The 18,573-nt window shown below is 29.6% G+C and overlaps 4 protein-coding genes across 4 annotated transcripts; 2 read left to right on the forward strand and 2 right to left on the reverse strand.

Moving 5' to 3' along the window:
- Positions 1-482: 482 nt before the first annotated feature.
- On the reverse strand, positions 483-10,816 carry Dip-B (Dipeptidase B). The gene is made up of 5 exons (XM_065515530.1): positions 10,612-10,816; positions 2,809-3,181; positions 2,596-2,737; positions 1,380-1,720; positions 483-1,303 (listed from the first exon to the last, which is right to left on the reverse strand). The coding sequence occupies exons 1-5, from the start codon at positions 10,623-10,625 to the stop codon at positions 650-652; spliced, it is 1,524 nt and encodes a 507-aa protein (XP_065371602.1). The 5' UTR covers positions 10,626-10,816; the 3' UTR covers positions 483-649.
- A 1,081-nt stretch (positions 10,817-11,897) lies between these two features.
- LOC135955688 (protein BCCIP homolog) lies at positions 11,898-13,102 on the reverse strand. Its single transcript, XM_065506050.1, has 3 exons — positions 12,908-13,102; positions 12,722-12,848; positions 11,898-12,657 (listed from the first exon to the last, which is right to left on the reverse strand). Exons 1-3 carry the CDS (start codon positions 13,028-13,030, stop codon positions 12,017-12,019), a joined length of 891 nt encoding a protein of 296 aa, XP_065362122.1. The 5' UTR covers positions 13,031-13,102; the 3' UTR covers positions 11,898-12,016.
- Positions 13,103-13,816: 714 nt separating this feature from the next.
- LOC135955711 (COX assembly mitochondrial protein 2 homolog) lies at positions 13,817-14,234 on the forward strand. Its single transcript, XM_065506070.1, has 2 exons — positions 13,817-14,001; positions 14,079-14,234. Exons 1-2 carry the CDS (start codon positions 13,921-13,923, stop codon positions 14,232-14,234), a joined length of 237 nt encoding a protein of 78 aa, XP_065362142.1. The 5' UTR covers positions 13,817-13,920.
- An 11-nt stretch (positions 14,235-14,245) lies between these two features.
- Positions 14,246-14,945, forward strand: LOC135955700 (protein Abitram). Its single transcript, XM_065506061.1, has one exon. The coding sequence runs from the start codon at positions 14,246-14,248 to the stop codon at positions 14,840-14,842; it is 597 nt and encodes a 198-aa protein (XP_065362133.1). The 3' UTR covers positions 14,843-14,945.
- Positions 14,946-18,573: the final 3,628 nt, after the last annotated feature.

An 18,573-nucleotide genomic window follows, 5' to 3' on the forward strand; every position in this document is an offset into this window, starting at 1 on the left:
CCCCTACAATTCATGTGATCCAGTGAAACCAGCTAAGGCACCACCAGAATAGTCCCACACAATTCCATGTGATTTAGATGTGGAATCGCTGAGTATCGACTCGCTACCGAAAATTATTTCGGAATTTTAATAATGAGCTGGGCGATGCTCCGCTGCATTTTATAACACATGCGGACATTAATGATCTGGTACGTGACACAAATATATCACAAAAAAGTGCAGAAATCTTTGGATCGCGATTACAACAGCGGAGATTGGATGGCCAAACAGGATAGATGGATCAATAAAGTGTCTGAAAGGATACACATAGGTAATGTGTATCCGGCAGTGTCAATTATTTATGGCAGATATGTAAAGGATAATTATGTTTATAAAAACTGGTATGAGATTATATTCAGAGTTTAACAAATTAAACAAATAAATGCATATCATGAAAGTTGTGGTATGTATTTTTTATCAGACCTTAAAACAAAAACGTTCCGTTGTTGTGATGAATTAAATTTTTATATTTATAAAAAGCATAATACTAAATAATATACTGAGAAACAAAAGCAAAAAAACGATATTTTAAATGTATATAATAAAATAAAACAATTAAACTGGTTGGCAAAAATCACTTTAGTTAATTCCAAATAATCCATTTTTCATCTTAAGACAAATGGGCCTTAGCCAAAGCAACGATAGGTGCAGCAGTTGGCATTTTGGGATATTCTCCAGCACTAGCAGCAATATCCAAATGGGTGTATTTCAATGGTTTCTCCGAATTCAAACCATGGTTCTCCAAACCAGTGGTTTGAATAAGGAATGCAGCTGGTACTTGATGTCCTCTGGGCGTACGAGAAGAAGCAGCATTATTGCATTGAACAATATCTTCACCAATAACCGATTGAGCGGAATTGAAATCAAAGTCATCTTGACGTAAAACAGAGACTTCAAAAGGTTCTCCAAAGGATGTGCCAATTTCTTGCAGCTTGCGAGCATGATCAGCAGCACGGGCCACACTATTATCGATAATAATGGAATAGCCCTCACCGGCAGCCAAACAGGCGTGACCGGTTAAAGTGGCCACCGTGAAAAGATGGGGATCGGGCAATTGTTCAGAAACAGCGATTTCTTTCATGCGACACAAGGCATCAGCCATGCACATGCGGCCTTCAGCATCAGTATTACCAACGCGTACACGAACACCAGCACGAGATGTTATGATCTCATCAGCCACATAAGACTCCTCTCCCACCGAGTTGCGCACCAAGCACAAAGCAGCAATTACATGAACATCTGAGGGCTTTTGTTCATTGACAATCTTCAAAGAGAAACGATTTTAAATTTTATTGTAACATTATTGATGTATTTATGTTTATTTTTTTACTGGATTTTACCTGCATAAATCCAGCCACTGCTGCAGCACCACACTTGTCTCTAGACATGCCAGCCATAATGCCACCAGCTTTAATATCAGCACCACCAGTATCATAAGTAACACCCTTGCCTACTAACATCAAAGTTTTCTTGGCCGTTTGTGGTGGTTTATATTCTAGGAAAATGATGCGTCCTTGATGACGTTTCACCTGATTGGCAGCACGATTAACGGCAGCAAACAGAGGATACTCCTTGCCAATGACACTTGGATCGCTAATGACTGTTACCTTAAGGCCACTGAAAATTTTTGAAATGTATTCTTCAACGCGTGGTGGTGCCATACGTTCGGGATCACCAACACCTAGAATCAAAAAAATTATATGAAATTTTTTATAGTATACCTTTAGGAGGAATATATTCAAAAAGATTTGCTGGGTGAGAAGACATTTAGTAGTGAGAAGAAATTTTTTCATAATATTTTTTCATTAATAAATTTAAATATGTATATATGAACATTTATTCGTTTTATTCGATTATTCTACATAAAATTGATCGAATTATTCGTTATTCGAAAATGGCCACTTTTAAATTGTTCGAATAATTATTCGTAAGCAATTATTCGATTAACCGAACGATCATTAGTCGAATGAATACCCTACTGATTACCCTAAGAGATAATGGCAATGACGCTCGAGTTTTTTCTCCACCCAGATCTGAATTACGAATGCAAGAAATGTTTAATGTTTAAATTTTTTAAATTTCGAGTAATTAATATTAGACTTAATTTGCAATGCTTTGCAGAAGAAATTAAGTAAATAACAATGTTGGTTAAAAAGTTACAATCGAAGAAAACATACTATTCGTGATCATTTTCCTTCATATTATACACTATATAAGTTTAAAAAAAAAATAATGTTTTTAAATATTTTTAAATTGTCCACTTTTAAATTATCATAACTTTAAGAGGCGAAAAATTTGTAACCAAAGATTTGTGTTACTGATTTTTTTTCATTTCGAAACCCAAAAGAAATACAAGCCATCTGAATTCAGTTTTAACGATTTTCTCATATACCCGTAAATTATATGGGGCCTTTTAAAAGATATATTGCGATAACTTTTATCAGTAATTTGTCTGAGCTTCAATTCAAAAGCATATCTGATATATAGATGCTGCAAATGGGTATTTATAACATTGGCTTCAGACTTTTAAACAGCTTTTGGCATCACTAAACTTACCAATATCACGAGCCACAAATCTGCCAGATTCCAAAATCAATGCGTCTTTGAAAATTTCTTCAGCCTTGGGATTGGACATCATTACGGACAAATTGGTAATACGTTGACGTTTCTCTGGCAAATCTTCACGTAATTGAATGGGCTACAAAAAAAAAACAAATTACAAAAATATAAAACACATACATCACTGTCAAACCTTGTAATTCAACTTACCACATAAAGTTCCTCCAAAGCACCCAAAACAGTACATAATTCAGAATTCAAGAAATTATTATTTTCAGGTATGAACAGAAGAGGTGCCTTAAAACCGGCCTTGATGGCTCTTTGTAGAGATTTAGCAGCAGCCTGCTGATAACATCTTACATCATGGTAATCACTTAATTCAGGCACCGGTGAATAGACCACAGGCAAATCTAGTTTCTTCGATTTAAAACATGAGACTACCGAATCGAAGGCCTTATCAAATGAACGGAATTCATTGAATTGCTCGGTCAATTCGGTGGGTATTTGACGATCAATAATGCATAAGACATCACAACCAGATTTCTGTATCATTTTCGCCAGTTGAACGGTGCATGGCACTAATCTAAATACAACAACAGCAATAAATAAATAAATAAATAGTATATAAACAACATAATACATAGTTAAATTATCAATACATGTCAGCAAATAATTACGAAACTTCTTTCTATTTAATCTAGACCATATTTTATTTGCTGTTACGAAGCTGTAAACAACATGTGTTTCAAACTACAAACATTTTTAGATTATATCAATAGGAATTTGTTTTAAATACTTTGTATATTTTGTTTGCAGATAAGTTAACTTTTGTTTAAATAAATGGCTAATATGTTTGACAAGTTATCAACGTATTTATCAATAATTTATATGTACGTAATCAAAGTTTTATGTAATATATAAATATGTTAAGTGTATCGTATCGACTGGTTTAAAAATATCAATTTATTTATGATTTGTGAGCGATTTATATAATTGATTAAAAGTAGGCGGTTTTAAGTACATGGTATGGTAGTGTATAGCCACTGAATACAAAATTATAAATTATTTCTTTTTTTTAAAAAAAGTGACGTTCCAAAAATGCATTTAGCATTATACATGATAAGAGTTTGTTTAAAAAACCAATGAGTTTATTATTTTTATCAAAATATTTTATTTACGAACTCGTACATACAATAAACCATGGCGAATCTGTCATACAATAAACCAGATTAAACACACTTATCGACTTACTTTATTGTAAGAGAGAAAAAACTGAACATTGAAATTAAAAGTAACTACAAAAATTAGTTAACCAAATAATAACTATTATCTTCATTTGAAACTAATTAGTTATACAATAACATTAAAATGAAACCTGAAAAACCTGGACATTGTTATTCATGCATAGGAATATTTTAATACGTTCAGAAAGAAATAACTTAAACATACACATTTCACTTAGATAGAAATTGACAAAATGCAATAGGTGTTTGTAAAAATATATATCTCTGGGTTTGTGGAAAACATTGATTTTGGTACAATTTTATTAAGCTAATTTTTACATTTGATACAAAATGTATACACAAACGAGTCAATTAGTTTTTGACCAAAAGCATGCATTAGTAAACTCTTTATTCTTTTTATATGATTTACACATATGAAGCTCTTTTTGCTAACTCCTAAAGAGATATTCGAAAACGGTTTAGTGAAAAAAGCATGATTAATAAGAATTTCTGATGGTGGATTAAAAAAATTACACATTTTGTATAACTCTTTTTGAGTTAGCCTTCGTTATTGCAGAAGTTTAAAAGTTGTTATTGTTTTGCCAATGTTAAGTAGTATAACCGCATTCTATTAAAGGTTTTATTTAACGCGTAAATTTTAAGATATCTTAGAAATATACATATATATTTAATAAGGATCGTGTTTTTGAAAACTGAAATTGCATAATAAATATAGTTTTTAAAAAAATTTTTTTTACGTATTGTCACATACTGTATATTTCAAGCAATTAAATTTGAATATTCGTCAACGTTTTCTCGAATTTATCTGTAACATACGTTATTAGTTTAAAAGTTAGAAATTATGTATTTCCATTTAAATTTACAAAAGGAATTTAAAAAATATTTAATAATGTATGTGGAAAAATTGCAATTTTGACGCTAGCGAAATATAAAATACTGGAGCTATATGTTTTTCAGTACTCTATTTAAATTACGTTACCTTTTATCATAATATATAACAAACATATTTTAAAATGTGGCCTTTATCTAGTTCAAAATATTAACAAAAGAAGATCTAAAATATTTGTAATTTTTAATCAATCTGCTGTAAATTGAAAATTTGATCGTCAATTCAAATTAATATATTAAGAAATGTATACATAAAGTGAATAAATTCATGAAAAGGTATACGAAATATTGCATCAACTGGTGTGTGATCACAAAAAATGTTAAATCAAGTTAATCAGCCCTAAATAAATTATTCTAAATTTCCTGTCTTCAAGTTTATTGCAATGCTTTGTATACTTAATTTTGTCTTAAGTATACATTTATTCTTAAATATCTTTATCTTTATAGGACTTTAACTTAGGTACTTATCAGAAAATAAGATTAGAGTAAAAAATTTATACAAGAAATGTTAATAGTTATAAAGAAGAATTTGTACTGCAAGACAAGACTGTGAAGTTGCAAAATCTTTCGTTTACGAAATCTCATATAAATCGAAATTACAATGAACAAAAAATATGAATGTTTTTGAAACAATTAATAATTTGTTGGTACTTTAAAAATAACTTTAAACTTTTATGAAGCAAAATGTTTTGACATGATCATTTTCAATTGCTGATAGAGAAATGAGGAAGACTTACTGCTAATTTCTCGATGTCGAAAGAAGTAGTGCTATTATTATTGATGCTATTATTATAAACCATTGACGAACAAAATTTTGTTCTTAAAAATATATAATTTGAAGTAAAATTAATTAATGCCCTAATCACTAGATATTAATTTGACGTTCGAGAAAAAAAAACATAAATATAAATCAAACCCACATGATCAAGACTACCTTATCACCACCAAATATTTAGTCTAATATAGTAATACTCGTTAAATCCTTAGTTAATCTTACTATAACGCTTTTAGCTAAAATCGAACTTTTAACTAAATAATAAAAGCTATTTCTGTAATAAATCACAAAATGTAAACAAAATGCGGGTTAATGATATTTTTAGGAACAAAAAGGCTTACGTTGTTATTAAGTCACGTTTCCATATTTTTGTCAGTTACAATATAAAGTTTATTTTATTCTCATACTCAAATACATACATATAAGACACCATAAGTCCCAGTAAAATTAATTGAATTTTATTGAATTTAATATGACAGCATAAACAAAATAATGTATGTCTATCATATTTCCGTGTACAATGTCAAGGCCGATTTTGTTTACTTTTGTTTTGTTTACTTTAATTGTAATAAAGAAAGCAAAATGTGTAGATGCACATACATTTTATTAAATTCAATTGCTCACTTTTGTTAGGGCGTTAATTTTTAATATAAAATTTACTTATCGTCACCTAAAATGCAATTAACGTAATATCACTTTTTACAAGTATAAAATGAAAAATTCAATGAAACTAGAAATATATTTTATTAAAAAAAACTATTTTTTTCAAAATATACTTTGTGCTGTGTCTTACGTTATTTTGAATTCAATATAAATTTGTATGAAAAAAAAACTTAATTTCTTAGGATTTTATTTAGTTTAATTACTAACAACTACTTATTTAAACTAAAAAAATACATCATCAAATTTTCATAAAGATTGCAAAAAATCAAAATATTTCAATTTATTAGGAAACTACCTACAATAAGGTAAAATAATTTTTATTAATTAATTACTCAAAACGTATACGTTATTTTGTTTAAGAAAATCAAATCGACTTGGTTATTTTTCGAATTTTTTGATGATACATTTTTTGAATTTTAGGTGTAATTTGTATGTGCATAATACAAATTTATTATACAAAACATTCAAAATATTGCAACTTTCCATTTTAATTGTTTTTTTTAATTAATTATTAGATGCATATGTTAAGTCTTTTGTTTTGAGCTTTACAGCTGTTCGTATAAAAGTCATTCAACTTTTGAATTTACACTACAAATATGTACGTTATCACGAAATTTTAATACGATTATGAATGTAGTTACATACGTACATATATTAGAGGTGCCCTAAAAAAATAGATTTGCTTTGGATCATTAGTAGCTTTTGTTCATTAGTAGCTAAAACTAACTACCGCAAAATTTAAGTGCAATCGGATAACTAGAACACGTGCCGGAAATCGATTGAATGTTGTAAAATTGGGTAAATAATGGTACTTTTTTTGATATCTTAAAAAAATTCCATATTTAAATACTATTTTTTAAACATTTGCAATAAACATAAGCTTCTAGACAAAATTATCTTTTTAACAAGATATAAAACATAAACATCGAGTTAAAAATAATTTTCTCTAGAAGCTTAGGTTTATTGCAAAGGTTTAAAAAACGGTAGCGGAGTTCACTATTAAGTGCGAATGGTCTTGCATCATTGCAAATGCAAAATTTTACCGTAATCCAATAACAAAATACACACAAAAACATATACAATTTTGCATTTGCAATGATGCAAGACCATTCGCACTTAATAGTGAACTCCGCTAGTATGTAAATAAGGAATTTTTTAAGTTATCGAAAAAAGTACTCTTTTTTACCTAAAATGTTCTTTAAAATAAAATTCTTAATAAATGCGAAATTAACTCTAGGCTCTCTTTGGTTATGTCTTAATTCTGACTTTCTGGTTGAATTTTCCGTTTTGATGTATTCAGGGACTTATAGTAAAATTTCACGTATAATTTTTTTGCAGAACATTTTAACGCCTTAAATCACCGTTTTAATGGTGTTTTTTTTGCTCATTTTTAAAAGAAGGACAAAAAGACCCATGCCTTGAGGATTTAGAGGGTTAACATATTCTAAAAAAAAATGTTCTCCTTAACATTTTACATAACTTTGCTGAACACATTTTATACCTAAAATGTAAGGAACACATGGTTTCTTATGACGATTAACAATAAGAATGTGCGAGAGTTGGGAAACTTTAAACCCCCCTCAAATGAAATTCCGATGTAAACTTTCAAAACGCCGTTATACGTGTCTTTTTTTGTTGTCTCCTCTATCAAAATTTATTGGTCGGACCTTGTAATTTTGGAAAAAAAAAATGATTTTGTTGTATAGTGTTATTTACCCAATTTTACAACTTTCCATCGATTTCCGGCACGTGTTCTAGTTATCCGATTGCACTTTAATTTTACAGTAGTCAGTTTTAGCTACTAATGAACAAAATAAGACCCCTCCAAAGCAAATCTATTTTTTAAGGGCATGTCTAATTTATATACACAATGCAAAGAATAACACACAATTGGGGGATTCAAACGGTCTCCTATTAGGTTGTATTGTCATAATGTCATAAAATATTTTTTTAGTTTAAACAAATTTTTGTTGGGTTTTAAACAAAAAAAAATATAAACTAATAAGACTTTTTGAGCTATGTTTATTGGTTGTCATAAAATAACACTTTTTTTGTTTGCAGAACAGTTTAAACTAAAAAAATATTTTTCGACATTATGACAATACGACCTAATAGCAGACCGTTTGAATCTCCTAAATGTATTAATATTAAATATTTATTTTTTACATATTTATGTATTATTGTTGATATTGTTAAACATATATTGGTATCATACATGGGAATTTTTAAATGTCATTGAAATATCATTGACATTAGTTGAAAACAATGGTAATGTAAAAAAAAGCAACTACCACTTAATGTTAAGGATTTTTTTTAATTGTAAATTTCAAGTATTAATAACAGTGGTCAACAAAATTTTGTAACAAGAAATGTACTTACTAATTTTGAATTACCTACCTACCATTATTCGAACAACATATTTATTTTGATTTGATCTGGTCTAGTTTTTGTGTTACAGTCAGTGCTGTAATATGTGAATATTTTAAATTCTCCTACATGTAAAAGCAGAAAGAAAAGAATATAATGAAAAGCAAAGCCTTCTCAAGTTCCGCTTGGTCAGCTACGCCAAAAGCAATTCACTTTCAAGAAACATTCTCATCTAATGAGTCAAATTTACTATTTCACAATTATTTCGACTTATGACTTAAATTTGTCCAAAACAACAAGCTGAAATTTTGGCCTCTCGATTAAAGGGATGGAATTTATTACAACCCGAAACAAGAAATTTGACTATTGCAATCAAGATTTAGAGCTAAAAGGTTTTTTCACAAGATAATTAGTTATTATTTTGTAATAATGATTATGGGGTAATGACGTTTGTCAATGGTTGGTATCATTCGCCAAAATATGGCCAACAAATTAGTTTTTCCCGAAAATCGCAAAATTTAAATCGCAGGTAGGGAAAAACTATAGGATGTATTGACATCTTTTTTCATATTTTTGTTCCCTATTATATTCTCAATAAATCCTGTGTGATGATCAAAAAATTCTGAAATTTGTTTAACAAAATTTTTTAAAATTTGAAAACGGAGTTTTGAAAATGCCGTTAAAAAAATTAATTTGTTTGGTCATACCTGCGAATAGGTTAACGTTATCCTACGATGACAAAAACTTATATACAAGTAAATATGGATATAATTTAACTAAAAATGAGCTTTTATTTTAATATTTCTCAAAATATGTTAATTTTGTTCATATATGTATTTCTTGTTCCAGTGGCCGAGACATGTTAATGGCCTGGGAAATTTTTAATAACTTTAACATTTTTTAACCAATTTTTGTCTTTTATATCTCATTACAATGTCAATTACGTACACATTTCGATTCTTTCATACTAAATTGCAAAAGTAATTATTTAATGGCAACATTTTTACAAAGACTGAAAAATAGCATTTTTTCTCCTTGTAACTGTTCTCACAAACTTTAACCCTCGGTACGCCAATTTTTAACACAAAACGGCACATCATTTTTGAAACTGATGAGTTTTCAATTTTTCCATACATTAAAGGTGCACCTTAATGTAGGTACTTAGGTATAGGGAAAGAATCATGTCAATAATAGCACAAATTTTCTTCCAAAGGCAGTAGTCGTTTGATCGTTTTGTTCGCTGCCTGCAGATACATTTACAGTGCAATCAATCAACCACTTAGTTCAATCAGTCACCTCAGAATAATAATGAACAACGAATCTAACAAAATGAACTAAATTTTTCAATTATTTGTTCTGAACTAAAATGGCCAATCAGTAAATATGTAAAACTCTACAAAATATAAACGGTATAAAAGAAGTGCTTTGGCAACTTAACAATTGTTTATATAGGTACATCTTAAAAATATGAATTATAGCAATTTTTCTACTTAAAATTACCATATAAATATTAAAATTATAGGTACAGTATTTGAAACGTGGATTATATGAAGTTCAAAGTTGTAAAAAATGTACAAAATCCCTCCCATGACACTCTAATGTAAGGTTCATTGGTTTTCAACAAAAAAAAAATTGAACTACTTTAGGTCGCCAATTATAGTGTTTTTTCGACGTTATATTGTTGGGATGTTTTAAATCTATCAATTGATTAAAATACGGTATCTCCCAATAGTCTTAAATGAGCAAATGCTTATCCAGTGATAAGGGTGATGAGATCTATAAACAATGTTTATTAAAGATACTACATACATATTTACATATTGTGGTACTTGAAATTAAATTTGCAATATAATCATCAAATAATCAATTTTTTACATGCATATTATATTCAGTCACCCGTTATGACTGACAGAATTCCGAAAAAAAAATACATTGTAATTCCCCTATAACATTGTAGTGGATAAATAAATTAAAGTTATTTTTTAATTTTAAACAAAGAAATTATACACTTTCCATAATTAATTATCTAGTAGGTACATATTATTAAAATAATAATAAAAACACATTTTCACTTACTTATCGAGCCCCATGTTTGCTGCTTCTGCGGATGGTGATGATGATATTTAGAAAATATTCTTCTGCTCCTTAACTGTAGATATGGAATTTTTTCGTTTTTCTTTTATCAAACAGCTGATGACGACTTCAACTAATAAGAGCAACGATATAGAAACAAGAAAGTATTGGAAGAGTTCCGCAAGAAAAACCCCAACGATTTGAAGTCTGGCAAACAACTAAAATAAAATATTTATAAAAATTAACTTTTTAACACAAGTTCCACACAATCACCAATTAATAAATTGCAAGCCGAACAAACGAAACTGAAACTACAAACAAACAGCCACAGATAATCAGTCAGTCACTCATTCACACTCGACCATTTGTATCTCTTATCAATTTTAAAACGAATGCTCAACCAAAGGCTCGTCAGCACCTACATACTTACTAACTACATGACCAACAACCAACAACAAATCTACTAATATACAAGCCAATGCAAATTAATGAATAATTTCTTTGTTACTACTTACATGAATTGAATCTAAACTTTGCAATCAAAGTTTCCTTTTTTATTAAAAATTGTATGAATTGGCCAAAAAAACACGTTTTCTTTTAATGCCGTATCATCATCTGTACGAAATGTTGTTGTTTAGTGGAGGTAGAAATAAATTTTTCGCCGGTTAATTGCAATAAAAACAAAAATCAGCTGGATTTTGCGTATTATTTTATAAACAAAAGTGAAGAAAGAAAAAATCACGAACAACAGAGATGTTATATTTTTTGTTTAGTTTTCTTTGAATACGATTGAGGTTATATTTAGTAAACTGTTATAAAAAATGTTATTAATTTGTGTTCTACAGAAAGATCAAATTTCAATAATTATCAATGTTAAAATAAACCAAAATCAAATATTCAATAGAAAACGTATACATTGCAAATGATTAACTTAATACCGCTTGGCAAATAAACTTTGTACCCTTCAATAAATGACTAATTTGAAAAATATGTAAAAATATCAAAATTCAAATAAAACTACTGCACAAAAAAACGTTATCACATAAAATTCCCTGATTAATGCCCGTAATTTCAACATATTGATATCTATTTGTTAATTTATACCTCATTTGAAATTAATATCAAGATAGCTTTAAGGTAATATTATCTGCAGGGTATTTTTCACCGTATATGTATGTATGTATATCTATTTGTTGGAGTTACCTTTTATTTTTGTAAAATATCTTTTATCCCGACAATGTCTCCAATCACTAGTCGAATAACTGGCATGTCTTGTTAGTAAAATTCCATTTTATTTTTCATAACATTTGAAATTTATTCAGTTTCGTTATATATTTTTATATAAAATACACATTTTCTTAATCCTTAATTTACAAATTATATTATATGTAGTTCGTCATTTATACAATCATTGTCCATTGATATACTTTTGTATATCGAATATTAATTCAGGGAAATTTTTGGCATCAAATAACAATACCTTTCTATAGGGAGTCAAAGTAGCGTCACCTTCTAGCCAATCACCGGACATGCCCATATCACATTCATCGGATACAGAATACTCAAATGAACTGACTGCTTTTTCTGCCAACAATTCTTCCTCGGCATTTGTGTAGGTATCTTCCTTTGGTTTACCCTTCTTGGCTTCCTTACGATAGAACTTAACGATCATAAGGAAATAAACAAAATTATAAGGCATCCCCTTTTGCTTAGCGGTAGTAATTTCCTTATAAAGATTCTCCATCAAAGGCACAGATATTTGTGCTGGTATATTTATGAAACGTTCATTGACCAAATAACCAATTGGTCTGGCCTCATTGCCCAAAACATCACGGAAATGTTTTAATACTGCATCCGTAGCATATTTCTCTGCCTTTTGTACAACAAAAGAACGGAATTGTTCAATACAAGGAACATCCTTTTTAGCAGTAATATTTAAAACGGTTGTAATACCAAAGATAGTGCCATCTTCGCACATATCATCGTCGGCATCACTTTCGATGGCATCCGGTTCACATTGGCATATAACACTGCCCACGAAATTTTGAGCTATTTAGATAAATAATTAAGTGTTAAACATGAGTTGATATGATTTTAATTAGATTTATTTTACCAATTATCAAATCAGCCATTTGCATGCAATTAACGTGGGCTTTCAGGAATACTCTTTGCAGCAATTGAGAAATACCATGACAATCTGGATCAATGGGTGCGCGACCTTCAAAGTCAACTACAACTTCCTAAAATTTAAAATATATTTTATAGATCTTATTAATATTAAATTATATTAAAATCTTACTTCATTGCCAGTATAAGCATCTGGGTGGGGACCATCATCCTCGTCATCACTTGAGGTCTCTGAATCAGAACCACTGGGATCTTCTTCCATGGCATTCAAATTTTTACGTTTATTAGCTGACATTTTGTTTTAATTAATCTGTAAGAAAATATAAAAATTGTAATTTTTACGTTTTCCACGAACACGTTTTGTTTGTAAACAGCTGGAATTGTTGTGGTTCCTCACGTCATGTGCACATGTTGCATTATTTGTTTTTGTTGCCAGCTTTAAAACATTTCTACACAGTCATGGCTAAATAAATAGTGATATAATTAAAACTGTTATACATTCATGGTTTAAGTGTCAATTGTCTGATACAACCGCCCCCATAGTTTTATAAAAATAATTGCTATGTCGGAGCGCAGCAGGACATGCTTATCCTGTACATAACCCTATTTCTATACTTAACAACTTATAATTTATTTACTAATTAATAAATTTTTGTTAATTATGGTTAATTGTTTGAAAGTAGACAAATATCCCGATTTATAACGTAATATAAGTAAAATAGGCTCCCATAATATTTTTTCTATATAATTCTCAAACGAAACCTTTAGTTATACAAGCTATTAACACTGTTTCAAATATTAACATGATCTGAACTTCATATTTGGGATGCTCAAATGTACCTAAACCAAAATATTGTTAACTATATAAAACTTCCAAATACTATCTTTAAAATCATCAATCAATATGTTAAATGTTAAATTTCGTTTTTTTTTTCTATTTTGAATTTTTTATTAATATATTTTATTTAATTATTGTAATCATTAACTGCCACTAGTGTCTAATAAGGAAAACAACTCTGGTTTAACTGTTCAACAATTTCTCTCTATTTCTCACGTTTATTAACCATCTGTTCAATTTGACATTTCTCAAATAAAATTGTTGTGACAAATAAAGAAAAACATTGTGTTTTATACCGGATTTTGAAATAAATAAAAAATAAAGCATTATTTGTGACTGGGAAGAAAATGCACACAGATTTATCACCACATTTGCATACTCCTCATTGCAATCAATTAATCGATGATTTAAAAACGTGTCACGAAGAGGTATGTACTCTAATATCAGAACAGACGTCTTTGTTTATATAACAACAATATTAATTGGAAAATTTATATATGGGCAGAATAAATTCGCCAAATTTCTAGGAATCTGCAACACATTCGATTCGGCTGTAGTCAAGTGTCTAAAACAAGAACGTATTGCTAGATCTGCTGCCAACAGAGCGAAAGCTCGCGAAAGACAAGCTGAACTTAAGAATCGTATAAATCAAAACCAATAAGCGCTAACAAAATGCAGATTGATCCTTTAGCAGAATACTATTTCCAAGCGGAACCACAAACTATATGCGGTCAAGAAGTTAAGCCCATAACCGATGAATTCATAGATAATTTTCCATCTGTTGTTGATCGTTTCTTTACACGTTACTATTTCATTAAGAAAGGCGCCGATCAGGCCCCTTACAAAGTTCTATTCCACTCTAATCGCATTTGTTTGATATGCCTGGCTCCCGAACATCCAGCACTACAAAGTGGTATTGCCAGTATTAATTTCGATATTGGACAAATGGATCGTAGTAAAAATACAGTTAAGGGTAAAGGTAAAAAAGGTGGTATGATTTTACAAGCAGATTCCACTCTAGCTTTACTGGCTGCTAAAACTGGTGAGGTATATAAAGTTCCCAGTTGTGTGCGTAGTAAATTAGTTGAAGTAAACACCGAAATATCGGAACATCCAGAATTATTGGCCAACTTACCAGAAGGTGAAGGATATTTTGCCATAGTTTTACCCAAACCAGAACACTGTGAAGAAATCAAAGCCAGTTTGATGACTCAGGAACAATATGACGAATACAAAGAGGCATTGAAAGCAAATAAGGAATCGGAATGACAATTGGTACAACATACAATGTATTTTTTAGCTTCATATGTACATTTATTATGTTCGTAAAAATAGTTTTGTTAAGACTGTAATAAATTAAAATGTCAATGTTTTTTAAAGCTTTTATTTAACCTGTTATAGTTTGTTTGTTGGTGTGTTAGTTTGGGTCAAAATTTGTAACTGAATTTTGAACCTTCTCATAGTCTCAATAGGCTGAAATTTGGCATTCATTAATACACCTTATGACAATACAATATTATGTTTGAAAATTCGAAAGATGTTCGAAAATTCGAACTTATGTATGTTTGACAATTTTTTAAAGCTGTACACTAATTTAGTTTTATTTCAGGCCAAGCTTTCATTATTTAAATTGTAAATTGTTTTCAAATCTTCATCTGAAATTTGTTTGCATTGTGGATGACTACAAAATTTTCTTTAAATGTTTAAATTTTTCAAAAATTTGTTCGTGAAAATTGAAAATAATAAAAATGTCCAAAGAACTAAAAAGGATAGTATTTACCCAAAATGGCCAAAAAAAAACCCTAGATAAAAATGTTTCTATATTTTTTTTGGTTGAATTCGTGATATAAGATTTATATATTTTTCAATTCTCTTACCCCCATTAACACGAAGTCTGGTTATGTGTTAACTAATAATTATACTGTCCGTTAAAATTATGTTTGTATGAAAACTGTCAGTATTAACACATAAAAAGACTTCGTGTTAATGGGGGCTAGTTTTTCTAAAATTTTTAATTATTGTGCGCCGATCTCACAAAAGTTGCCAGAAAGATGGTTCATGTCCAATTTTATCACGATATTAATTATTATAGCTAGAATGCCACAATACAGAGCTCAACAAAGAATAACATTCCCATGACAGCCGGTTCTACGCACTGGAATGACCCGAGTTCACTCGGCCAAGGGCTGTCAACTCATCAATCGCTGCTGCTACAACAACAAAGAATAATGAATGCTACTCCATACGGAACCAGAGCAAGGGGAAAACCAAGGTCAAGATGGCTTGGTGGAGTTGATGAAGATTGCAGGAAAGCCAATATAACAGATTGGAAGAATGTCCACACCGGGCTATAGAACCAAAAGATGATGATTAATTATTATAAGACAATTATTAATGTTCAAGTCATTTTCTGAGGGGGACATTGTATGGAAACTAGGGACAAATGTTGCCCGATTTTCGCCATACTTTACATTATAATTTCAGAGTAGTTAGAACTAATTTGTGCAAAATTTTATCAGGATTGCATAATCATTAAATTTATAACTGCTTAAACAGAATTTCGCGGGTCATTTGTATAGGGGTTAGGTGAAATCATGAACCGATATTGCCGATAAATTTATAATTCACAGTGCGGAGATTCATAATTTTATACGAACTTTTAATTCCTAGAATTAAACAATCTCCATATCGCCGTTAATATCCAAATTGGAAAATCTTAATTAATAATTTAGAAATAACCTAAAACGGCAGCTTCTCAAAAACTCAAAACTCAAACAAAAATCACAAACCCCAGCAGTTAAGCAAGTAGTCAATGTATCCCTTATAGACAGTAAATGTCACTAATAAACCAAAATATATTTACTTTAGAAAGTAGTTATTGGAAAGTTGTCGGATGAAGGTTTATTTACAAGCAATCGGTTATTGGGCTGCCTATGAGATGTCTTTTTAACTGACTATGTGAGGTTTATTAGCACTCGTACATGTTAAAATAACTAGTTATGTAGCTGATCCAGTAACCAGTTTGGTAGCTAGTAAGTTAACTGACTATGCAACCAGTATGTGAATTCAATGCGTCACCATATACTTTTATCATTCAACATACATATTTACATATGTGAGAAAATACAGTTTATAATAATTATTATATATTACAAACAAAAACCAAATTGGATTAAGTCTTAATATTTAACAACTTTGTTTCTAAAAACTATCTTATGTTTTATGCAAATGTTTTTAATAATTTTGAATATTATTGTTATATTTACTATAATATTATTATTTTTATTTCGAATTAGATTTATGAAAATAAAAATATCACGTTTATGTAAATACGACATAATTGCTAAACAAATAATTAAAAATCTATTAGAAAGTTATAAACATTTAAAAAGAAATTTGAAACAATCTGATAATATTTATGTACATACATACATCTTTAAAATGTATAAAAAAAATGTAAACAACCATATTTGGGTGTTCGAATTAGAGCACTAGATAAATATACATTAGGGCGGGTCGATTTATAGGGACGCAAAAAAATTGGACAAGTGACAAGGTAAAACGTATTCTAGGGATCAACTTTGCCCAAACTTTACTCCGCTACTTAAGCACGCTAAAACTATTCGTGTTAACCATTTCGCTCTTTGCGAGCAAAAGTTATGTTGGTTTAAAGCCATGGTAGGCGTTCATATTGTTCAGGTTGCGATGATTTTCGTCAAACAACCCGAATGTGAACAAAAGAGCGTAAAAATACACACATTTCATTCAGTTGCTTGATGTTGTTGTGGATATTTTATTTTTTACCCAAAAAAGCACACAAATTAAATGCCTCTATTTGCCTACCAATGGTTTAAAGTTTAAACTAAATCTTAAAAATAAAGCTATGTTGATTCTCATAGATGAATGATTAATATTATTTATTACCAACGTCACATTTATATTTATCATACGCTCTAGAAACAAAATTTATACACAATACATACATATGTATGTATGTATGTACATCAAGTAAAGTGACAAAAATGGTGATTTTTGGAAATTTTTGTATGGGGACCCCCTAGGGGGTATGCCACTAGCATGCGTGGGTCGGGCTTCCAAAGTTAGTGGGGATCGATCATACATTTAGACTCGATTGGGTCAGTGTGGGATTTTTCCAAATTTGACCTTTGAGTCAAAATAAGGAACATCAGAATTCATTTTAGAGGTATGGTTCCTTGGGCAAAGTTTCTTATTTTGATCCCTAGATTACGATTTTCCTTGTCACTTGGGCGATTTTTAAATCGAGCCGCCCTAATATACATGTATCCCGCCCAACCTTACTTATAATGTTCATACAAAAGTTTGCGATAATTATGAGTGAAGTTTTATAATTCAATGGTATTTCGCGCAGACGAAAAAATAATTCTAAATTGGCAGCATTATCTATTTAAAATTCCAATATTTCGATTGTATTCCTTAGCTATTATTCTTTATATTATAGGGTTGAGTCTTAAAACAAAATCATTAACATTTTCCCCTCAAATCAATCTATAACATCATTTACAACGGTTTGTGAATATCAAGTTAATATTTTTTAACGCACAATTCCTACGTGCAAAATTTATTTAATCAGATTATAGTAAAATGAATGTATGTATCAGATGAGTTGGCAGCAAATTGGCAATATCGTTCCAGCTAGACAGAAAACACGTTTAATTGTGGTTTTATTTTGTTTTTGTTTTATTTATTGTTTTAGAAAACTTGTTTACAATTTTGATTGTAATAGACATTTTCATTTCAATTTAATTGAAGTAGATGTGAGCTGAAAAATGAGTAACATTGATCTTGAAATTGTATGTACATATAATGTTTTTACTTTTCACTGGCAGTGTGTTTTGTTAATAAATATAGAAATTGTTTTTATAAAAAAATTATTGCAATTTGGACAGTATACATATTTCATTAACATAAGTTACTTTGAAATTTTAAATTTCAATATATGTATGCATAGTTTAAGATAA

The sequence above is a fragment of the Calliphora vicina genome, chromosome 1 (genome assembly GCF_958450345.1).
Source record: "Calliphora vicina chromosome 1, idCalVici1.1, whole genome shotgun sequence".
Taxonomy (NCBI): Eukaryota; Metazoa; Arthropoda; class Insecta; order Diptera; family Calliphoridae; genus Calliphora; species Calliphora vicina.